The 25,235-nt window shown below is 34.0% G+C and overlaps 3 protein-coding genes across 7 annotated transcripts; all 3 read left to right on the top strand.

Annotated features, from left to right (window-relative positions):
• The first annotated feature begins 4,053 nt into the window (after positions 1-4,053).
• LOC18039737 (dnaJ protein ERDJ3A) lies at positions 4,054-8,670 on the top strand. Its single transcript, XM_006429374.2, has 7 exons — positions 4,054-4,251; positions 4,866-4,921; positions 5,649-5,722; positions 5,921-6,438; positions 6,528-6,869; positions 7,051-7,404; positions 8,073-8,670. The coding sequence occupies exons 1-7, from the start codon at positions 4,150-4,152 to the stop codon at positions 8,358-8,360; spliced, it is 1,734 nt and encodes a 577-aa protein (XP_006429437.1). The 5' UTR covers positions 4,054-4,149; the 3' UTR covers positions 8,361-8,670.
• A 1,483-nt stretch (positions 8,671-10,153) lies between these two features.
• Positions 10,154-14,756, top strand: LOC18038150 (pentatricopeptide repeat-containing protein At2g26790, mitochondrial). Of its 5 annotated transcripts, XM_024182176.1 has the most exons (4): positions 10,154-12,998; positions 13,400-13,477; positions 13,586-13,644; positions 14,350-14,756. In XM_024182176.1, exon 1 carries the CDS (start codon positions 10,450-10,452, stop codon positions 12,943-12,945), a length of 2,496 nt encoding a protein of 831 aa, XP_024037944.1. In that variant the 5' UTR covers positions 10,154-10,449; the 3' UTR covers positions 12,946-12,998; positions 13,400-13,477; positions 13,586-13,644; positions 14,350-14,756. The 5 variants fall into 5 exon arrangements, with proteins under 5 accessions (XP_024037944.1, XP_024037945.1, XP_024037946.1 ...); XM_024182177.1 differs by lacking the exon at positions 13,586-13,644 and having other exon boundaries at positions 14,315-14,756; XM_024182178.1 differs by lacking the exon at positions 13,586-13,644.
• A 6,301-nt stretch (positions 14,757-21,057) lies between these two features.
• LOC18038161 (putative receptor-like protein kinase At4g00960) lies at positions 21,058-24,185 on the top strand. The gene is made up of 7 exons (XM_024182336.1): positions 21,058-21,988; positions 22,085-22,228; positions 22,435-22,553; positions 22,663-22,873; positions 23,190-23,427; positions 23,515-23,665; positions 23,756-24,185. Exons 1-7 carry the CDS (start codon positions 21,190-21,192, stop codon positions 24,080-24,082), a joined length of 1,989 nt encoding a protein of 662 aa, XP_024038104.1. The 5' UTR covers positions 21,058-21,189; the 3' UTR covers positions 24,083-24,185.
• The last annotated feature ends 1,050 nt before the right edge of the window (positions 24,186-25,235 follow it).

The raw sequence follows: 25,235 nt of genomic DNA on the forward strand, positions 1-25,235 counted from the left end.
AAGATAATAAAATTATATTATTTTCACAAACGTTGGATGAAATTCAACGGTTGTTACATAATCATGTAACATGTAACATAACAAAAACTTTTTTATATTTTATTTTTATTTTTGGAATTGTGTTTTTGAATTTATTGTTTTAAAATGAATATTAGTTGTTTTGATTTTTATTTTGTGGATTAAAAAATGCATTTAGTAGCATGTTTGGAAATCCATAATATGAAAATAAAAGTAATAAAAAGGTAGAATTGTTTGTGACAATTGTTATCAATAAATTGCATTTTATACGACATTTTCTTACAATTAAATTTATTTAATTATTGTAAATCACTATTTAAAGCATAATTATTTTTAAAAAATAAAAACAAATTGTATGTGTGTCATTTCTAAGTTTCTAGAAAACAGTCTTTTAGTATTTCAGTTTTCTTTTTATGAAATATCTCAACCAAACAAAGTTTTTTGTTGTTTTTAATTTATAAAAAAATAGAAAATAACAGATCTGAGGAAAGAAATGGATAACGGCATCTAAATATAACTTTTAACTCTTAAAGTCGAACTCAAGTGGATAACCAAACAAAAATGCTAAAAATCACTTAGTCACGCCTCTTTGAGCCAAATTTAAAAAATAAATTAATCACCTTTAAAAGATGATCCAAATAACTTGTTAAATTTTTCATTTTCATTTCAATTAAATGTGTGATAAAGTGGATGGTATTTTAAATTGAAGGTCGTGTTATGTTAAATCAGTGTAAATAATATACTTGGCCAACATGAATTGGACCTATTCATTAGGTGTCATGAGTTTGCACACTAATCATACACAAAGACGGCTTGTTTAACTAATTTACCTTGTACAGATTTTTAAACCTACTTAACACATGATGTACAAACAAATTCATGTCATAAACGAATTAACATGATAACAGATTAAGATTACTTAAAAAGCTATTTGGTATTATTCAATCGAGACATTGATTTATGTTTCAATCATAAATCCAAGTTACATGCTCATGATTCTTGGTCATACAAATAACAGATTGTTGATAACATTTAAGAGTTTTTTTTCTTCTTTTTTTCATGTACTAATATTAGAGATTCCAACATTTAAGTTTCAATTTAATATGTATTTAAGATTTTTTCCTCTTTTTTTCTGTGTAATAATATTAGGAATCTTCGTGTTTAAGTCCCAACTTGAGCTCAATATTATTTGTACTAATTTTTTAAATTAATTTATTAAATGATATATTTTATAACTTATAAAATTACTTAATTATCATCTAATAAATGAATAACACATCAGTTAAGAATTAAATTAGAACTTAAATATTAAAATGTCTAACATTTCTTTTTTTTTTTTATGATGAATGTTTACATGCTTAGTTAGAGATTTATCGTGATTTTAAATTCATACTTCGATAGCATTACTCATGATATATGTATGTATGTGTATGTATTGTGATTTTAAGAAATTTTGCAACAATTAAATGTGAGATACACTCTCACTCTATTAAAGATAATTTGCCCCATCTTTTGCTTGATAGAGTTCATTCAAGTGAGAAAGCCCACTTAAAAATGATTTTCACATGCCATTAGGAATATATTCTCTTAGAAGAACCTCTTCTGGTAAAATAAAAATCTAATTTTTTTAATATATGTTTTAATGATTATTTGATTAAGCAAAAATAAAAAATTCAAATTATTAAACTGTGAATTACTAGGAGAAAACTATGGTGCAACAATGGTACCATACCACCGTTGTACCTAGCCGTTGGATTCTAATGAATTCATTCATTCAAGTGGATCCAACAGCTGAATGCAACGGTGGCATGGTACCACCGTTGCACCGTAACCGGACCCAAATTACTAACTGTCATGATATTTGTGTGAAATATTGGATTATTATTATTTATTTATTTTATTAGAGAAGGTGAAATATTGGAATTTCGCTGTCATAAAACAAAGCTCAATCCAACGGCTACATGCGGAACGTTCATTTGGGGCATATTCATACATTTAAAGCCTCCTTTTGTTAGTCTATATATTTGTGTAACAAATTGTCTCTCAACTGTAGTAAATAAAAGCTTGTAAAAACTTTGTTCGTACTTTAAGTACTTTTCTTCTGTAGGTTTTTTTTATAACCAATAACTTCAATTTAAGGTAAAGCATTTGAATTGTTATAGTAAAAAATGATATAATGAGTAAATTTACCTATTATCTTGTGAACAATTGCACGCGTGATGTCATTGTATAGTATATTTCAAGTGCTATTAAAAATATGGTTTTACAAGATATTATCACATGATAGAATTGTGATAACATGAGCAGTGTCTCGTATTATACTGTTATTATAACAATAATAATAGAGATTTTAATATTTGAGTTTCAACTCAAGTTCTGATATTATGTGTCACTCATTTATTTAGTGATAAATTTAAACTTGTTTATTATTTTATTTTACTATTTATTACTCAGTACTCAAAAGTTGCCTTTGCCAGTGGCAGTAGTAATTTGCATTTAGTAAAATAAATATATTAATTTTCATTGATCTAAAATTATTCTTGATTATCTCAAAAAATACCAGTAGTGTCCTCCTGATTTGATGCATGGAGGAGGAGTGCAACCCTATAAAATGGAGGAGTCCAACCCCATAAAATGACTTTCTTAAATAGAATAATGGTGATGACGGAAAAAACTAATCTTCAATTTATTTTTATTTTTAAAACGTTAGTGTTTGTGAGTTTTGTAAAAAGAAAATCTGAAGAAGTTGTTGGTATTAATTACTGTAAAAGAATTTTATTTATTAAAAATATATTTTTGACATTAAGTGGAGTGTAAAATGTAAAAAAAAAAGTTTTAACAGGATTTGGGAGAGGTGACAGGTGACATCAGTCCAACTCTGAATAAAATGACGTAAAAAGTGGGCCAGCTAGAGGAGAAAACACGGAAGAGCTTTGGGCCATATGTAGTCCAATTCATAGCCCAAAATGAATTGGATCAACAAAGGCAAGAACGTGTAAAGCAGACAGGTGGGCGGCGATGATTTCCCAGAATTGTACACATAAAATCTAGGGGTGGGCACGGTTCGGTTCGATTCAGTTCGGTTTAAAATTAAGTAGAACCGATTTAAATCGGTTATTTTATAAAAAGAACCGCATAAGAACCGAACTAAAAAAGAACCGAACTCAAACGGTTCTTTTCGGTTCGGTTCGGTTTTTTCGGTTCTGAGCCTATTGGGCCTATTTTGAATTTTCAAATTTTTAACCCATTGAACTTCATAAATGTAATAATTTTTTTCAACAAGTTCATCCTAATTTCATTATAAATATTAACAATAAATACAAAGTATTCAAAACACATTTTATTAATAATATCTTACTAACTATTAATAAATAATTAAATAAACAATCTATATAATAAGATGCTAGTTTAAAAAAAAATAAAGAAAACTTACTGGTAAGCAACATCAATCAACTATCATTTACTCTTCAGCTACTTGCTGTTATTCTTGAGATTGCATTGGCCTCAAAAATTCTTCAAGAAATTGAAATTTACAAAATTTATGAAATTGTTTTATATTTAATTTTAGGATTTATTTTGGGAAATAAAAATTTACGAAATTGTAACACTAACATATATATATATACTCTGATTGTGTGTATGCAAGTTTATGTTAGTTATCTTATATAATTAGTTAAAAATTAACACATATTTAATTTAATAAAATTTAAAAATAATTCGGTTTTTCGGTTCGATTTTTCGGTTAAGTTAAATGAACCGAATACCGAACCGACATTTCAATTTTTTTATAAATTGTACCGTTCAGTTTTTTAAAAAAAAAAATCGTACCGAATTAAAAAAAATCGTCGGTTCGGTCGGTTCGATTTTTTTAAGACTACAATTTTTTTCCCACCCCTAATAAAATCTGTTTGCTAAAATCCTATTGGTTGGTGTGCGTGGGATATCCTGATGGTTCCACGTCACCCAACGGGGTGTAGATCCAGAAGTATCTGGACTTTCTCGCCCTGGGAACCTATAAAAACAGCCTCTCTTTGATTTCAAATCTACCCCGTCGCTATTGTTATTAATTTTGATCTTTTTCATAACGCACTTCACTCCGTTCAATAATAAACCTCTAAAATCTGTAATGAGATGCAAGGTGCAAAAATGAAGGTTCGTTTCGCACTATCGATTTTTCTGTTTTCAACGCTTTTGATCTTCAACGCGAAAGCCAAAACCGTCGATCCGTACAAGGTAATTATTTTTATTTTATTTTATTCTTTTTTTTTCCACTTGCTTTTTTTGCCTTTGGCTGTTTAAGTTTCTTTAATGCGCATAATTGTCGAGTTTTAATGTTTTTATGATATGATTTTTTTTTTTTATAATTTTGGTGGCAGTTTGTTTTCACAATGCATTACTGTATATATGATTTTCATAACAACAGTTCCTCAGTTTTGAGAGAAAAATTGCAAATTTGATGATCTGGTTGAAAGCTAAGCTCAGTGGAATTTGTTGTTATTTAATATTTGCTTTAGAAAAATCACAAATTGTTTTCATTGCAGCTAATGTCGGCTGTTGATGTTAAGTGACTTGGTGCTGTGAAAATTTGGCTGAAACAACATGAAATTGTCACAAAATTGGCAGTTAATTGTCATCTCTAGCTCTAAATTGAACTGGAGAATAGTTGTATGGAAATTTAATTCAAAATCAATGAACAAATATTTTCTCTGTTGTTTTCTGTTCAAGAGGATGGCATTATTTAGTTGAACTTTCATTTAATTGGATAGCTTACTTACGAATAAGATTCATTATTTAGTTTAACTCTCATTTCATCGGATAGCTTACTTACGAATAAGATTCATTATCAGGTTCTTGGTGTTGAGCGGAATGCGAGCCAGCGTGAGATTCAAAAAGCTTTCCACAAGTATGTTATTATTATGTCCCTAATTCATTGAATTATTCGATCATTTTGCATTCCTTGTGTCTCACTTTCTGTCATGGCATAAGAGAAACTTAAAGGATCCTAGTTGATATATAGAGTTTATGATTGATAACTTGATTAGAATTAGCAATGGATGAAATTGAGCTATCAAATTATTGCTTTATTTAAATCTGGGAGACCTGATGAAGAGTAGGCCACATGATACTGACCAATTGTGGTACTCAAGAATGGCTTGATTTTCTGTTAATATCAGGGCAGTGCTGCTATGTGGTTGTGAGCAGTATACACTTCTTGTGTATGCTTACGGTTGTATATTTGTAATGATATAGTATTGATATTTTTTATCTGTTTTTCTATTTAAACTTTTTTGACCTATAATTGGCATTGTTAAACTAATAAATACAGATTTGACAATTTACATTGTAGTTGGTGACTTTGCCATATTGAATGAAGTGCATTTGACTCATTTTGGTGCTGGTGAATTACTTTAATTTTTCATGTTTGTTCTATATTGATTTCTAAATAATTTGTAAGTCCGGTCGATTAATGGGATTGTGTTAGATTCTTAACGTTGTTGAATTCCTATGTAGATAAACCTATCTTTAGTTGCAATCATGATATGACACAATATAGTAAACACATATGAAAACACCTCAGAAAATTGCTTTGCTATCTTGTTACTAATGGTTTCTTTGAATCTCTCTTGTAGGCTCTCTCTTCAATATCACCCGGACAAGAACAAAAATAAGGCCGCTCAGGAGAAGTTCGCTGAGATTAATAATGGTAAAAAAAATAAAAAGCACTTCTTTTTTTGTTTGTTTTAAGATGCAGGCTTCTTAGTATTCAAATTCATGAAGTTGAATCGACAAACTTTCAACCATCAGATAGATAAATGATTTATTGTGATTTTTTTAACCTTTGTTCTTGTTTTCAAACTGTTCACTGTAAACAATGTTGATTTATGTCTTCTTGTTTCATCAGCATATGATATTTTATCTGATGAAGAGAAGAGGAAAAATTATGATTTGTATGGGGATGAGAAGGGCAGTCCTGGATTTGATGCTGGGCATCCTGGGAATCAAGGTGTGTATACATACTTCACGAGTGGTGGACCGGGACAAAGCCAGTTTACCTCTAGACCTGGTGAATGGCAGAATATGGGGGGGCAGGGAAGTTCCCGGAGCTTTTCGTTTTCCTTCGGCGGTACTGGTGGTTCAAGTTCATTTGGTTTTGGTCTAGATGATATCTTCTCTGACTTTTTTGGCAGTAGTTTTGGAGGAGGACGCCAATTTGGTGGTTTTAGTGGTTCAACTGGTTCTCAGTCTCAATCTAGGAGTTCCTCTGGAAACATCAGAGCCATAAATTTACAGGTCTTCAAGAAAGAAATAGTGGAGAAAGGAATGACTTGGCTTTTGTTTTTTTATTCACCCTCCTCGAACAGGGATGGCTATGAATCTGTGATTGAGGAAGTTGCCAACTCAATGGAAGGAGCTTTAAAGGTACTCAACTACTGGTCCATTTTGGTGTGGTCTCCCTATTTGATCTTCTGTTGATCGTTTCAAATCTTACGATCCTTTTGCTGTGACAGGTGGGAAGCATAAACTGTGAAACAGAAGCATCTTTGTGTAAGGAATTAGGTGTTCATCGCCCCAGATCCCCGAGGATTTTTGCGTATTCATATAAAGCTGGTGACAAGGGTTCTTTAGTTGAGTACAATGAGCATTTGGTTGCAAAGAATTTAAAAAGCTTTTGTCGAGACCACCTTCCTAGATTTTCAAAACGGATCAACCTCAATCGTATTGAGTTTACTTTTGATGCTAAGGCAAGATTGCCAAGCGTGTTGCTTCTTTCCACCAAAAAGGAGACGCCCATCATTTGGCGTGTTCTCAGTGGCATGTATCATGAACGATTGAATTTCTATGACACAGAGGTATATTATGGTGCTTACTGACTGGGTTTACTCTAGGAAACCCTCCTGTTTAAAAATGTTTTTTGCCTTGTCATTCTGAAATCTTGGAATTATCGGATTCTTTGTTTCTTCAAGGAAAATAACTTGGTTCTTTCCTACTCTTATGAATGAATTTATAATTGCTATTGTTATGTTTATCTAGGTTCATGATGTTTCTGATCCAGCAGTAAAGAAGCTAGGAGTCGATGCCCTTCCAGCTATTGTTGGCTGGTTATCAAATGGGGAGAAAGATGTTCTGAAAACAGGGATATCAGTGAAAGATCAGAAATCGTCAATTCATGAGCTCAGTAAATTACTTGATGGTTTTGAAAAAGAGAACAAAAAGGCAGCTTCCGCACGGGCTAGCAAATCACATAGTGATTCAGCGGAGGAGCAGATACCTCTGTTGACGCGCTCAAATTTTGATACTATATGTGGGGAGGCAATTCCTGTTTGCATTATAGGTGCTTTCAGGTCTTCGAATGCAAGGGGGAAGCTGGAATCCATAGTATTAGATGTAAGTAATATCATCTCTAATTGATGAATTTTTGCAGAAGTTGGAAATCAGAAGCAGAATTATTGTTATACTTTATTTTGGAGATGAACATGGAGGATGGTCATGTTTCTTAAGCATCAGTCAGAATCTTCATATGTCATTACTTTTTTATTATTTTATTACAACAATTGCATGAGGGGGGAATCCTAAAGAGTTAAAAGAAATTCAAGTGCACTAGTTGACGCTTAAGAAATTAAGTGCTGTAGGACTTCTTAATTGGTAAAATACATGCAATTCCAGATTATTGTTGTGCCATTGGTTAGATTTCTTGTGATAGCATAAGAATTTTCAGGGTTGGGGGAAACAAAGGGAAAAATAAATAATAAAATACATCCATTTTTTAGTGGGTTTGGGTTGAGGTTTGTTTTATGTATTTTGTTCTCTTAACTACAAAGTCATGCCCAGTTGAAAAATTAAGCATCTGCTCTGTAAACAACCTCGCTTACCAAATTTGCAAATTGATCCATAACCTTAGTTGCTCCTTAATTTAAAGGCTTATCTGATAGTGTCTACGTGTTTATGGGAGTTATCTTTCTTCAGGAATATTCTTGAAATTTTCCTGCGTTTACATCTTAAAAGTTTGAAATTCGATTCACCGACTCTCATTGTTACATGCTTTGCACTTTCAGGTCTCTCAGAAGTCACTGTCTCGGCATCAGTACTCTGCCTCTGGCTCTAGAAATTCCATAACTTACGCTCTCTTGGATGCCGCCAAGCAGTCATCATTCCTAAGCGCATTTGACAAATCAGGATTCAAATCATTGGGTAAATTCTTGGTAGCCTATAAACCCAAGAGGGGAAAGTTTGCAGTTTTTGCAGGTGAAATGACCCCAGAGGAAGTTGAGAGATTCATTGGTTCTGTTCTTAATGGAGATGTACAATTTTCTAAGACACGGCATAAGCCTTTGATCAAGTGAGAGAAACATAAATGGATTGTGTTAACGGAATGTGGTTTATGAATGTACATAGCAGAGAGACTAGAAAGAAATATCGATACAAATTTTTTATCTTCTAAACCTTGGCAATGGTGCAAGTATCTGGTGGTTTTGAAGGAGATGCTACCAGGGTTAATCAAGTGTGTGTTTTAGAAATTTGAGTAACCGAAAATTCAACGCATTGGAGAATTTTTCCGTGGAACAATAGATTTTTCTCAGATGCACTTGCATGGCTGGAAGAACTTTGTAATATTATTCATTTTTCTCTGGTTGAAGGAAAATTTTTAATTTCCTTTTCCCGTGTAAAGAGCAGTAGGCAGTTGCTGTGGGGTGGGGGGGATATTATCAAGGGTGATTGGGTGATTCCTCTATATCTCCATCCAAAGCTGAAGCCAATTGTACCTACTTAATTACTTACAGTTTCCCCAAAGTAGTCAATTTTGATTGTTGATTTAGGAAAAATGAAGATATATTTAAGATTGTTAGTAAAATCTGTGTTCGGTGTGAGCTACATGACATGTATTTGTGTGACATATAATATATTTATTTAAGGTGATGTCTTTAATTTTTGGGACCTGATTGACATATTTCCTCAAGGTTTACTAATATTTACATGTTTAGTATTTTATCTTAAGTCTATTAATATTTATAATCCGCCCGCATTAGTTGAGAGATATGACTACTTAATTTTTAATTAAAAATAAATAATAATAAATTTTCAAGTGGCGTCATCATAGGATCTGTACTCATTGTATTTCTAATAAACAGGGAAAATTATCATTTGTCCATCCGTCCAAAGTTTTATTAATGTTTGAACTTTAAAAAATTTGAATTAGTCCTGCAATCTACTCAAAATTTACAAATTATATAAATTTTCACCTTTCCAGTTTCCATTACTAGTGTTTGATCATTTTATCTCTAAGGTGCAATTTAAGAATGGATGGAAAATTGATTTTTTTGCAATCATTGGGTGAATTGTTGCTTTCTGTATGTGATGTTAGCATGTTAATATCCAAATTATTCTCCGGACATCATCTAAAGTTAACGCCTGTTAACTCTGTAAGGTAAAAAAGTAATACAATTTATAAATAATGGCTGAACTGTTGAATGAATTCAGAATATCCAATATTTTTTAATATTGACGAAATATCGAGTGAATGAATTATATATTTTTTTCCTACAAGATTGAATAAAAATTTGTAAAAATAGTCAAGAGTAACCCTACTAGCACTCCTCTATTTTTCTTATGAAACCACCTTTTGTTATGTGCTTATTATTTTATCCTTTGTGTTTTAATTTGTATTAAATCTAAAATCTTGCTAATTAAATCTAAATATGATTTTTCTCTCCACCTCTTTCTCCATTAAAACCTTTTAAAATTTATTTTTTGAAAAAAAAGTTAATTGTAAAAGAATAAGAATTTGATCTAAACTATTTTTTTCACTTTATTTTCATATAAATCATATTTTTTGAAAATTTTCATAAATTACTAATTTTGTTAGGATGTTAGGAAACGACCAGCATTGTGCGTATCATATTTATATTTGAAATGGAATGTGATAAGTGAAAAAGCATAAACCTAAAATAAATGAAAGTTAGTAATAATAAATTAAACTTATGGGACTCAAAATATTGGGTTGCGATCAACAATTTTTTGCTACAAAAAGAAGAAACTTGAATGATGGGGGGTTGAAGACAGAAAACTGAAAGGGGTTTGCAATTAAATAGAGAGACTAGGGTTTATTGAAGAAAAAACAAACAAAGACTCTGAAAAATTAAAGTGGATAAAAACAGAAGAGCGGGTTCAAAAGGATAATGCACCGGTGCTAATAGCACTACTCAATAATCAATCCATATTATCTCTAAACCTTTAATAAAACAGAAACCCAAAATCAACTGAACTGAAAACCTGGCCCATGATTAGCACAATCTAGTGGTGTTAGCGTTTGGCGACGGGTTTTTTAAAATAAAAGAGACTAAAAGCAAAGCACCGCGCCACCGCCAGCCAACGCGCTGCTTTAGCTTCTGGAAAGTGTCGTTTTAGTAGGTCTTGGTCAAGTAAGCTTCTTCTATGTCCATTTTTTATTTAAGCTTAGTTGCTGTGTACTGTTTTCATTATACTCTTTGTATATTGATGTGGGTATTAGCTGCTAAGCTGTTTCCATTCAGACAGTACATCAAACACGTTCAGTTAATACCTTCCCGTTCGGTTTCAGCCCTCGCCCATTTGAGGCTAATCTGTTCAGATTCTGAATTAGAAGAGTCTGGTGTGAATAACGAGCATAATGATGAAATTAAATGTAGCTTTTCTTATTTAAATACAAGGGAGGTAGTTGAAAAGTTGTATAGTCTTAGAAAAGAACCCAAAATTGCATTATCATTCTTTGAACAGTTAAAAAGGAGTGGGTTTAGTCATAATCTTTGTACTTATGCAGCGATAGTGAGAATATTGTGTTGTTGTGGTTGGCAAAAGAAGTTGGAGTCTATGTTATTGGAACTTGTTAGGAAAAAGACTGATGCAAATTTTGAGGCTACTGATTTGATTGAAGCGCTTTGTGGAGAAGGGTCAACTTTGCTGACACGACTTTCGGATGCAATGATTAAGGCTTATGTTAGTGTGGGAATGTTTGATGAGGTTATAGATATATTATTTCAAATTAATCGGCGAGGATTTGTTTGGTCAATATGTTCATGTAACTATTTCATGAACCAGTTAGTTGAGTGTGGGAAAGTTGATATGGCTTTGGCTGTTTACCAGCATTTGAAGAGGCTGGGGTTGAGTTTGAATGAATACACATATGTTATTGTAATTAAGGCCCTTTGTAAGAAGGGTAGTATGCAAGAAGCAGTTGAGGTGTTTCTGGAGATGGAAAAAGCAGGGGTAACCCCAAATGCTTTTGCTTACTCGACTTGTATTGAAGGGCTTTGTATGAATGGGATGCTGGATTTGGGTTATGAACTGCTCTTGAAATGGGAAGAGGCAGACATTCCTTTGAGTGCCTTTGCTTACACTGTTGTGATACGTGGGTTTTGTGATCAGAATAAGCTGGAAAAAGCTGAATGTGTGTTGCTTCACATGGAAAAACAAGGGGTTGTTCCTGATGTGTATGCATACAGTGCTTTGATTTCTGGGTACTGCAAATTTGGGAAGATAAATAAAGCTTTGCCTCTTCACCACGAAATGACATCAAAGGGTATTAAAACAAATTGCGGGGTATTGAGTGTGATTTTAAAAGGCTTATGTCGAAATGGCATGGCTTCCGCAGCTATAAAACAATTTTTGGAGTTCAAAGATATGGGGTTTTTCCTTGACAAGGTTTGTTATGATGTAATAGTGGACTCTTTATGCAAACTTGGAGAAGTAGAAAAGGCAATGATACTGTTCGAGGAGATGAAGGATAGGCAGATAGTTCCAGATGTTGTCAACTACACAACTATGATTTGTGGTTACTGTTTTCAAGGTAAGCTTGGTGATGCTCTGGATTTATTCAAGGAAATGAAGGAGATGGGACATAAACCTGATATTATTACTTATAACATACTTGCTGGTGCGTTTGCTCAATATGGCGCTGTGCAAAAGGCGTTTGATCTTTTGAATTATATGAAGAGACATGGTTTGGAACCTAATTTTGTTACACACAACATGATTATTGAAGGTTTGTGCATGGGAGGTAGGGTGGAGGAAGCTGAAGCATTTTTAGATGGTTTAAAAGGGAAGTGTTTAGAGAACTACAGTGCCATGATTAATGGTTACTGTAAAACAGGTCATACAAAAGAGGCCTTTCAACTATTTATGAGGCTGTCTAACCAAGGAGTCTTAGTGAAAAAAAGCTCATGTAATAAACTACTTACTAATCTTCTTATCCTACGTGATAACAACAATGCTCTCAAGTTGTTTAAGACAATGATAACTCTGAATGCTGAACCCAGCAAAAGTATGTATGATAAGCTCATAGGTGCATTATGTCAGGCGGAAGAAATGGAACAGGCACAATTAGTGTTTGATGTTTTAGTTGACAAAGGGTTAACTCCTCATCTCATTACCTACACAATGATGATACATGGTTATTGCAAAATAAATTGTTTGCGCGAAGCTCGTGATGTTTTCAATGATATGAAGCAGAGAGGGATCACTCCTGATGTTGTAACTTATACAGTTTTATTTGATGCTCATTCAAAAATAAATCTAAAAGGTTCTTCTTCCTCGCCAGATGCCTTGCAATGTAAAGAAGATGTGGTGGATGCTTCAGTTTTTTGGAACGAGATGAAGGAAATGGGAATAAGACCTGATGTTATAAGTTACACTGTTTTGATTGCAAAGCTGTGCAACACACAAAACCTTGAAGATGGTATTACAGTCTTCAATGAAATAAGTGATAGAGGACTGGAACCTGATACTGTCACATACACAGCCCTTTTATGTGGCTACCTGGCAAAGGGAGATCTAGATAGGGCTATAGCCCTTGTTGATGAAATGTCAGTCAAGGGGATACAAGGAGATGATTACACCAAGTCTTCGTTGGAACGTGGCATAGAGAAGGCCAGGATATTGCAATATCGGCATTAAGCTGTATGTTCAGTCTACGTGGGTAGATGGACCAAACTCATCTGCTGAATCAGGTGCTTTAACATAACAGAATTTGTATCTGCCATTAAATAGAAACACTTAGTGACATTAATTATAGTGAGACCTTCAAGCACCAAGATTTTCACCTTAAAGGCTCTTTTCAGATTCATTTGCACACTGGTCTATTTTCTTATTGGATTCTGCTTTCAACTTAACAGAATTCAACTTTTAAAAAATCTTTATTAGTTTCTTAAAAGGGCTAGCAATAAAGCAAAATAGCATACTTATTTGGCTACGAGGATAGTTGTGTTTCCCTTCTGTATAGTAAACTTACTGTTGGTGTCCTAGATAATGAACTTTAAAAAGTACTTTACAGCGTGATTATGCTTCAAATATGCCATTGTTTATGCTTAGTGATTTACGCTGATAGTAAATGCTATTTTTTAAAATGCAGACCTCAGATAACAATTGCAACAGCAATAATATTCAGTCATCTGTTCTTCCTTCTGCAGTCGCTTGTAAGGAATAATAGGTAGGTGAGTTATCTTCTTGAGCTATATTTAAGTGTTGTTTTTCTTATCAGAGCCCGGTGGCATTAGTGCCATAACATTATTTAATATGAGTTATTGATATATGGTAGGAAACAAAGAAGGCTTTGGATGTCAAAACCTACCCTGTCCATGGTTTTGGGGCACTCTGGTATTGAGTAGTTTCCCTGAAATCTCTGTTTTTCATCATACACTGGCTTTCTATACCTCTTCCATTATGTAGATAGAATACTGAAACTGCTGAAATATTGTTATTGCACAAAAAGGCAAAAAAAAAAAAAACCTATGAAACTGTTTGCAGCAAGTTGGGCTTTTTGCAGTGACCACCTCAGAGATGTGAAGCTTGTTTGCATAATCGTGAAGTACCAGTGTTAGGACTGCTTTGGCTGACTGGATGTTTTCATAAATGCTGGGCATGAAGTAGTATCCTAAGATGAGAGTTTATCGCGAAAATGAGGGTTTGGTTGTATGTAAGTGTGGGTTCAGTTTTGTGTTTGTTGATGAGAGCATAGATTGAGAAATTAGTCAATTACTTTTATTGAAGCTTTTATTATCTACAATGAGGAACTACTTAAAATAGTTTAATTAGTATTTACGTCTGATGTAGGAAGTAAAATTGAGTTTTAGAATGTCATTATGCTGAAAAAAATTGACTGCTGGTGTTAGGAACTATTATTAGTTTTCTTATAACCCAATAAAAGTAACCGTGGACTATTAAGAAAAAGCTTCAATTGGAAATTTGATATCATGATTTACCATTTTTAAAATTAATACTGTTATTATTTAGTATTTCTTAGTTTCTTCAATATCTTGGATTTCAGTGTTGATGCTGGACCTGGACTCTTGTCTCTTGCAGAAGTTCCTGACGGATCACTGCAGCATGGAGTTTTCAAGGGCCGTTGATAAATGCTTCATCTAGCTGTGAAGTTATTCAATGGCAAATAGTTGTGGACTGGAACCTTAAAGCCTGCACCAGCGTAACCAGTTTCTGAACACCCAGTAGCTGACAATTATTGGTGGACTCCAAGAATCGGCCAAAGTCGGTGTAATGACTGGGGAAGTGCAGAGTTGGAACTGCTACAATAGATGGTAAATGCCTATGGCAAATGACGAGGCCTCTACTACGCTTCCCTGAGAGTACTGGTTCGATATCTTTCGGCTTCCAACCTCGCAAAAAAATGAACGGCAAGGAGTTCTCTTTGTCATAAACACTGTAGGTAGTGGGGACATAATGTAATAAATTACAAATATTAATGTAAAAAGTATATTAATTTGTTATTTTGAGCTTTTTATAACTTAATTTATTTTTTATTTATAAATTAAAAAGACTTATTCTCTTAATCAAGTTAAATCTACGTGCCCTTTATATTTTTGAGTTCATATTCAGATTTAATTTATACGAATTGAGTTTTTATAAACTCTAATATGAATTGTATCGAATCAAAACACATTTCATAATAATACTTTGATGATCCTTTTCTCCCTTTCTAAACAAATAGTTCATGAGGAAATCAGTATCAATGAATCTTGAGCCCTTTGAAGAATTAGTGGTAAACCATTAAAATTCTCGAAAATGACCAATGAAAGCACATATCCTAGAACTTTCGAATTTTTTCGGAGCACTTTCCATTTTATATTTCACATTTCCTATCGGGTGTTACACGTATGTGGGTCCCGTTGTAATACAATTTATACCCACCCACGAGATCGTGAGGGGGGAATCCGACAGAGATCTCGTTTGGTTTGGGTTTAGATCATGAAACATGAATCCATAATCGACACGTGATTTCATTGTAAGAGCATCACCGTCAACATCGTGGGAAGTGGAAACACCTTTATTATTATTTTAACACCATCCGATTTGACCTTTTTCCCCTAGGCTAGCGGCGTGATGTGTGCTATTTGAAATTCGACCACCTCTTTGGCTCTTACTTTCTAGTCCTTTGCGCTTGTGATTACATTTGAGAGAGCTTTGCTGCCACGCATTACCGAGAAAATGTTAAATAAACTAATCCAAAAAAATAAAATAAAATCAATTTTCAATTAGGGTGTTCCGGTCCGTCTAAGCTTACAGTAGTTTTATTTGAAAGCGGGACACGAGGGTTGAAACTTGAATATGGTTATCTCTAGAAGTTAAGTTTTTGAAATATTCTATGGCGAAACAAAGAAAAAAAAAACTGACAATATCAAACAAGACTGCTACATGTCGTTACGCATTGGACCTGGTTGGTTACTATTACAGGCAACGTCCCAGAAAAATTAACCTCAGACCACCTGCTTTGACCCGAACGCACTAGCCCCTGCTCGAGTATTTCCACCTACTTTGTAATGTTATCACCGATAAGCAACGAACATAACTGAAAATGGATGGCTCAAAGACTTTGAGCAAGTGCCTCATAAGTTAGATTTACCCACGGATTGTCGAATTCACCCGGTGTTTCATATTTCCTTACTCAAACCTTATGTGGGAAACTCCTCCATTGACGTTTATTCACAGCCTCCAGGAAGTGTGGATGGATAACAAGCCCCTTTCACTACCAATTGCTATATGTGCTGAGCGAAAGATACTTCGACAAGGTAAAGAAATTCTACAAATTTTGGTGCAATGGTCTGATAGCTCACTAGAAAATTCAACTTGGGTTTACTTTGAGGAATTTCGTAAACTCTATCCTTGAGGACAAGGTACGCTTTCAAGGAATGGGGAATGATACGACTTGGCCCATTACTGTGAATCAGATCGAGCTCAAGGAGATAACAAGGGAAGAACCCAACCTACAAAAATGGAAGAAACCCAACCCTTGAATGAGACTCAAGCCAGAGAGCAGCTCAAGACAGGTCCAGCTCGAGCAAGAAAGAAACCAGGATGGCTCAAAGACTTTGTTATTTGAAGAAAGTTCAAGAATACTTGGGATATCAGAATAATGAATATTGTCCTGTTTCAATTATTGTTTTGATGTTATTATCGATTTTATTATATTTAATTAGTTAAGGGTGCGTGGCTGTTTCGGCAGGAAGAATATATTTGTACTGTCAAAGGACCTGTGAGGTCAATAAGAAAGGAAATATCATTTGTCTTATTCTTCTCTTCGTCTCCCTTCTTTCTCTGCAATTCCCCTGTCTTAGTTTCTTTGCTCAAATTCTTTTCTAATCCGATTGGAGCCTGCACTCGCTCTAAGAGTGTCGTATCAATAACTTTCTTTGTTTTCAGAGAAAATATTTATGGGAAATTTCCATTTGCAAGAGTAGAAGTGACAAATAAGGAAATCATTGTTTTTATTTTTATTTTTTAAAGGTTTTACCTGGAAATCTCGACATAGAAACATATGGATTGGTGGAAGAGTTTCATTTAGTGGCTCCAGAAAGGATGAGAAAACACGTGGTAATGTCTTTCCACTTCCACATAATTGTTAATCACTCAGATAATGGAACACGTGTACCTAACCAAACCGTAGAATTTGGTCAATTTAGAGGGCTCTGCTCTGACATTCCGTCGTCTCTCTCTCTCTATATTTTTAAACTAATCAGACAATGGGAAATTGAGATTTTTTTAAAAAAAATTAATTAAATATTAAGTTATTATATTATACAAAGATATTTATAAATGATAACATATTATTATATTAATATTTATAATTAGATATATACATAAGATTTATAGTATTATATTTTTATTTTATGAAGTGCATGCCCTGCCAAATACCCCTCATAGAATAGGGGTGCCTCTACTCCACTCGCATTTTACAAGGAAGAAATACATTATAAGCAGGGAAATTTGGAAATTTAAACGAAGAAAGAAGAAACTTTTTTTTTTAATTAAGTTTTGCTAAGGTTGCTTTAGCGTCAATTTAATATTAATATTTTTTCCTTACAAGGTAAAATGCCAAATTTCCAAAATAGTACTTTTAACTTCAATTTTTTTTTAATTTTATAAGAAATTTCTTTGTTTCTAAATTATGTATGAAAACTAATTTATTAGCATGATTATCCATCATCAATTAAACGAACAAAATATATTTATGCCAAATGATGATTCGCTAGTCTTGTGAGAGATAATGAATTCGGGTCACTACAACTTGTAGTTAGGGTTGGTAGAAAAGCCCGGGCCGGCCCAGGCCCGCATCGGCCCGGCCCAGGCCCGCGGGCTTCAAGCCCGGCCCGCGGCTCAAAATTGTGGATAAGGGCTTATGATTAACAAAGCCCATAGTATATGGGCTCAGTCAAAGACCTCAATAAAAAGCCCGGGCTTAAGCCCGGGCTTTATAATAAATAATATATATTTTTTTAAAAAATTATATAATATATTAATATATCATAAAATTAAAATACAAAAAACTAAAACAAAACAATTAAAAATCCCTCATTCCCGTGACCGTGAGTAAGTGTAACATAGCAATTTAGCAAAACAATTTATAATATTAATCTGTAACACAAAACCCCTAAAATATAAATCCGTCACTTCTCACTCACATCTCAGTTCTCAGTCACTGTTCTCGCCGCCGGAAGCCAACAGCAGCGAGCATCTTCAGATTCCAGCCGCGTCCAGCCAGCATCAACCATCAGCGACCCATCGTCCAGCAGCAGCAGCAACAGATTCCAGCAGCAGCAGCAGCAACAAATTCCAGCAGCAGCAGCATCAGCCACCGTCCAGCCACCCAGCAAGGCAGCAACAGCATCTCTCGCGTGTCCAGCAGCGCCATCAACCATCAGCGACCCACCGTCCAGCAGCAGCAGCAACAGATTCCAGCAGCAGCAGCAGCAGCAGCATCAGCCACCGTCCAGCCACCCAGCAAGGCAGCAACAGCATCTCTCGCGTGTCCAGCAGCGCCATCAACCCTCAGCGACCCACCGTCCAGCAGCAGCATCAGCCACCGTCCAGCCACCCAGCAAGGCAGCAACAGCATCTCTCGCGTGTCCAGCAGCGCCTCCCAGTCTCCCACCCACCAGCACAGCCGCGCGATTCCTCCCACCCACCAGTTTTTTGGATTAGTTTTTTTTTTTTTTTATATTAGTGGTTGATTACTTGATTTGTACGTTGTGTATGGTATTTGTGATGTTAGTATTTTTATATTTTGTGTTGGTTAATCATGTATTAGAGAATTATGTTTAAGTTTTTAGTCTATTGTGTAGTATTATGTATTGGATAATTATGTTTTGAAAATTTATAGTTTTATTAATTTTTTTTTAAAAATTCGTAAAAGCCCGGCCCAGGCCCGTTAAGGCCCGGCCCAGGCCCGTCAAAGCCCGGCCCGCCCAAAGCCCGCTCATTTTGGATGGACTTTAAGAGGGCCTGGACTTTTTAAATAAGGTATGGGCCTGGTCCTGGGCTTGGCAAAGCCCGGCCCAGGCCCTTAAATTGCCAACCCTACTTGTAGTTGGTTCCATGATTTTTTTTTTCTTCCAATCTTGACGTTTGGTAACCATTTTCCGTTGACTCCTATTAATGTAAAAATATTTACCGTTGACTCCTGTATTGAATATATAATAAACACAAGTAGATTTGAGATACCATGAATCCATACAACAATTTAATAATTCATTCATGAATATATTCGGGTTGAAAACTAACAAATAAGTGGAAATATTTTAACATAAAATTCACATGTCATATTTTCATTAGATGATTTTATTATCTAGTATATATACTTTGGATTTAAGAAAAATATCCGTATTATTTACTCTAAAGAACATCATGAAAAGACTTTTCAAATAATATTGTTAAAGAGAAAAGAGTACTATCTCATTTAAATAATTTTTATTTAAAAAGTTTTTGCAGGCTTCATTTAATATTATATTTTTCTATCTTCTTATTCTTGAAGAGAGATAAAGTGTTATAATATATTGCTATTATTTTGGTAGAGAAATTTTTTTTATAAATATAATATAAACTTATTTTTATTAGAGTAGTCTTTTAAGAGATGATTTATTTTTTACACTTTTTTGTTTGCCGCATAAGTAAGCAAATAAATATTTAGAGAATTAAATTAAAAGACTCTTGGTTCTGCTCTAAACTTTTTAAAATATGTCTAAACGCGACACTGTTTTTATAAGTTATTATAATGTTAACTTTATTAATTATTTTACTATTTCATCCTTTGTCTTCAAGTTCGGAACCATAAATAAAATAAAATAACTTTTAGTAAACAGAATTATTATTAAAAGTGTAAAATTAAAAAAAAGTGAAATTAAAATTTGTAACAAATAAATATTAGTAAAAAAAATACAAGAACAATCATTTTCAAATTTCTCATCTCATCCGTCTCATGGTAAACAATACAAGAACAATCATCCTCAACTTATTATAATTTATAATATTTCCATTTATTTTATATAGTAATTGTGTAATTGTAAAAGAATAGCTTCTCCCTTTATTTTGTACATGGTTAGAATGAATAAAATCATGACTTTGTTGTTTAATCATATAATATTTTTGAACAAAGAAGAGCAAAAGATCAATCATGATTTTAACACTGAAAATTCCTCATTGAAAAACGTTGTCCACGACTGAGTTACCGATAACGGCCGACCTTCCGCCCTCACTCTCTCACACTAGCCAAGTGGCACGATGGAAAAGAAAAGTTGGCATCGGCTAGAGGTTTCAAGAGTCGTTGTGGATTGGCCGACAGCTCGTATGCACCTTAGGAAAATAGGAGAAATTCTAAAATACTCCTGATATATTACAATCAATTGATGTATGCATGTCATGTGTAGTTGAATTTAATATAACTACCACTTACATGATGATTTTTTAAACTAAATGCACACATGTCATAACATCATTTACTTATTGTATGACTGACGTGGTACCTCTAATGTATTTTAGAATTTCTCGCGTAAATAGACGCGACATGCGTGATGCGTGGATAACTCGCATCAACAATCAATCAATTTATTGTTCCGCAAGTCTTACTCAATTGAGAAGACTAGTCCACGCATATAGTGAAGTCGCTAGCAGAAAAGAATAGGATAATAAAAGACGAAAGAATACTTTGAGAATGCACTATATTTCCATTTCTTTTTAACTTGAATATTTATTATCGTTTACATGACTTGACAGGCTTGTTATATTATTTTATTTAGCAATCACATGGTCATTGTCTGCACTACACTTTGTCTAGTATTTCTGAGTGCTAGCTGAGTCACAAGTCACCTTATCATGTTTGTTGAGCTTGCCTGTCTTGCTTGATATGCTTTGTTCTAACACCAGCTGTTTCCTTGGAACCAACTCTCAAAGACTCTTACTACTTTTATAAGGAAGTCAACCTCTCGATTGTAAGATAAAATTTTACGTGGATATGAAGGCAGACACGAGGGGACACAATCCTTTTTTGAATCGTGATTGAGAGAAATTTTAGAATACATCTGTTGTACCATATTAACCATACAACAAGCAAATAATGCAATAACACGTGTATTTATTTTGTAAACTATTACTTAGTGGTAGTTGTATTAAAGTCAATTACACGTCATGCATGCATTAATTAGTTGTAATACAATATGTATATTCTAAAATTTATCAGTGATTGGATACATTAAAAGTTATTGGCCCGCAAAAGGGAAATGTCCTGCTCAATTAGATGTTAATATGGCTAATATATTTTTGGAAGCAATGAAAGCTCTTCCGGCAAAGCAACTGCACTAGCTCTATTTACTCTAAACCGTATATTGGTCGCTGATCTCTCATTGCTCTAGATATATAATGGGTTTTAAAATTTTGCTTGGTTTCGTTTCTTACATGCTTCTGAGTATCATTCGTCTTACCTCCGGTCAGACATGCTACGATACAGGAAACTTCACCACTAATAGTACCTATGGTAAGAATCGGGACCTGTTTCTCTCATCTCTTGCTTCTACCGTAACCGCGAACAAGGGTTTCTACACTGCCACCATTGGCCAGATTCCCGACGAAGTTTACGGTCTTGCACTCTGCAGAGGAGATTCTTCTCCAGAATCATGTGCCAGCTGCCTGAATTTCACAGTTCTTGATATGATGAAGAACTGTCCGAACCAAAAAGAAGCAATTTCATGGGAAGGAATGGATTTTCCTTGCGTTGTCCGCTATTCAAGCCGCTCTTTCTTTGGAAAACTAGAGCTGAAACCCACAGAAATCGCCCATAATGTAAATAATATCACTTCAAGTTTGACACAGTTTGATCGGATCTGGAGGAGTTTAATGGATCGCGTACTGGCAAAAGCTTCTTCGGGCACTTCCAAGCTCAAATTTGCAACTGGAGAGGTAAATTTGACAAGCTCTGAAACGATATATGCACTAATGCAGTGCACTCCAGATATATCCCAGAGTGACTGTGAATTTTGTCTACGTCAAAGTATGGCTGATGTGCAGAGTTGCTGTTATGGGAAGAAAGGAAGTTATATTATGGGACCCAGCTGTATATTTCGCTGGGAAATGTATCCATTCTATGGAGCTACTGCTGATTCTTTATCGCCATCTCCTCTGAGTCCACCCAGTACTACTACTGATACGACAATCGCCAAAGGTATTTTCACGCCCGCCGCCGCTGTTAGTATCTCACTAATATCCAATCTCGACACGAGTTAACAGTCGCGCATATCTTTATGATTTATTTTTGCAGACAAAGGCGGCAATAGCATTTCATCTGGAACTGTCGTAATCATTGTTGTTTCTACGAGTACTGTCATCATTGCACTTGTTGCTTTGATCACTTGTGTCTTTCTACGAAGGAGGAAGAAGAAGCAGAAGCAGAATCTCAGAAAAGGTTAGTTAATTATGTGTTTTTTCCCCTGTTATTAAAAGGTAAAATTTTACATATGCTACAACCAATAAAACGACTTCCACCGAAGCAAAGAAACTAATATGCTGTCATTAGAAGTTGCCCGTTGTGTTCTTCTTTAATAAAGATTTTTTTTGAAATTGTTATTAATTTTGTACAAATCTATATGCTAACTTATCACTATTTTGAAGCCGATGAAATCAATACTGTGGAATCCTTGCAATTTGACTTCAGCACCATCAGAGATGCAACAAATAACTTCTCCACAGATAATAAGCTTGGACAAGGTGGATTTGGTGCTGTTTACAAGGTACTTGAACCATTACATGAACGTCGAAAATAATACTGATCGTTAGTGCAAATCATTTGGCAATTACCCTGTTTTTTTTTTTTTTTTTTTTTTGGTAAAATGATTTCAGGGAAGGCTTTCACACGGACAGGAAATAGCAGTAAAGAGGCTGTCTAAAAATTCGGTTCAAGGAGAACTAGAATTTAAAAACGAGGTCCTATTGGTGGCCAGGCTTCAACATAGAAATTTGGTTAGGCTTCTAGGTTTCTCCTTTGAAGAAACCGAAAGGCTTCTCATCTATGAGTTTGTGCCGAATTCAAGCGTAGATAAATTTATATTTGGTAATGGTTGCACGTTTCCTTTTAAGCTTTTAAAGATATTATTCCAGTTATCCTAATTCACTCATATTGCACTTTGTTGTTTAGATGCTTATATAATAATTAAAATGATCTCGTTAAGGCAGATATCATGAAGGACCCTATTAATCCCCACTGAAATTGATAGCATCTATACATAATTAAATTCTCTTGACATCGATGCAAATTTTCAATGCATCAAATGTTGCTATTCTTGTTTGTGTAATATCTCCTGTAGCCTGCTGTTTATTACCCTTTTGCAACCAAAATTATAAGTTTTGTGGCTTTTGTAAATTGGTAGATGCAATCAAGCGCGTGCAACTAGATTGGGAAACTCGACACAAAATCATTGGGGGTATAGCTCGAGGAATTCTTTACCTTCACGAAGATTCAAGGTTACGGATCATTCATCGTGACCTCAAAGCAAGTAATATTCTTTTAGATGCAGACATGATTCCAAAAATTTCAGACTTTGGAATGGCAAGGTTGTTTGAAATGGATCAAACTCAAGGCGATACAAGTAGAATTGTCGGGACCTTGTAAGTATACGGAGATTAACTTCAGATTGTTCATTTTATGTTTGAAGTCTAAAATTATATTGACAATTTTTTTTTTATTATTTTCAGTGGTTACATGGCTCCAGAATATGTAACTCGAGGACACTTCTCCATTAAATCTGATGTTTTTAGCTTTGGTGTGTTAGTCTTGGAAATCATCAGTGGTCAAAAGAATAATAGTTTCCGTATTGGAGAGGAGGCAGAGGACTTACTGACTTACGTAAGTAATAATCATCATATATTATACGTAAGTCTGAAATGTTAAGAGATCAAACAAAACATTTAACGCCGCCTTTGTATTTTTCTCTAGGCATGGAAAAATTGGAACGAAGGAACAGCTTTAAATCTGATAGATCCCACACTGAGGAACGGTTCCAGTAGTGAAATAATGAGATGCGTCCACATCGGATTGCTATGTGTTCAAGAAAATGTTGCAAATAGACCAACCATGGCTTCAGTTGTTGTCATGCTTAATAGCAGCTCTCTCTCCCTGCCACTACCTTCGCAGCCTGCATTTTTTATGCACTCTACAATGGAGCAGGATAATTTGGAATTCACCTCATCTGATCAATCTAAAAGCGGTTCCATCCATTTTACAGTCAATGAAGTTACAATTAGTGAGCTAGACCCTCGCTAACTTTCAGGGACATAGGCTCTATCTTTAAGCAAGTTTATTGTATGAGATGAATTTGGATAGATGCTAATCTTTTGAAGATTTTGTGTGATTGCGTATTGTTAATTACTTATAGAAGATAATTGAGAATTACTTACATATATATTCTTATCAAATTAACTAAACATCACAACTTTGTATGTAACAAGAGTAGTTTAAAGATTATATCATCAAATCAATGTAAATCTTGTCCCATAAATGACTTTGATTTTTGTCTTCAACAAAAAATTAATACAAAGTTCAAAAAATATCTAAAGTGGAAGATTGATTCCATGGCAACTATTCATTCCTTTGTTCAAGTTGAATGTTAACAAAAACCGTGGCCAAAAATCACATACAATTTCTTTAATCTTTACTTTGTTTCAAGCACTCCCATAACAATCGCCGTGTGTTTCGTTAAAAGATTTTTATTAGTCTTGAAAATCAGTGAATATAAAAGATTTTATATTCGAGCTAACTAACTTTAAAAATAATAATAATTATAAAACAGGGAAAATAACGTAGCAGATAAGATTAGCTGCAGTATGCTCAGCATGTTTACCTAACGGCAACTAATGCTGAGCTGGCACTTAAGCATACCAACAGCGGACATGGTTGGCACTTGGTCAAACCCACGGTGACCTAGCTTCCTTGACACGTATTAATAGTACGAAAATGCGACTGAATGCTGATAAATTAATTAAAAATAAATAAAATGTTGACACGAGTAGACTTTCGGTTCGCGAAGTCAAGTCAAGCCAACTAATTTTTCACTCGAGTCATCTCAAAAAAAAAAAAAAACAAAAACAAAAATTTTCAGTTGATCAAGTCTTTTGACACCCCTTTAAATCCCATATAAAACTCATCTTTAACTGAAAATTATTTAAATAAATAAAGATAAATTCATTTATTTTTTATTTTGAATTAAAATTCAATCAAGCACATATACAAATTATTTTTTAACAATTTTTACACCACTCTATTTCATAATTTATATTTATATTTGATATTTTAATTAAAAATATTTTTTGAGAAACTTTTAAGAATATAAAATTATGAAAAGATATTATATAACAAAAAAAAAACTTAAAATTTTAGTATTTATATGCATTTATAATTAAAGGCTCTAAAAAAATAT

The sequence above is a fragment of the Citrus clementina genome, unplaced genomic scaffold (assembly GCF_000493195.1).
Source record: "Citrus clementina cultivar Clemenules unplaced genomic scaffold, Citrus_clementina_v1.0 scaffold_6, whole genome shotgun sequence".
Classification (NCBI taxonomy): Eukaryota; Viridiplantae; Streptophyta; class Magnoliopsida; order Sapindales; family Rutaceae; genus Citrus; species Citrus x clementina.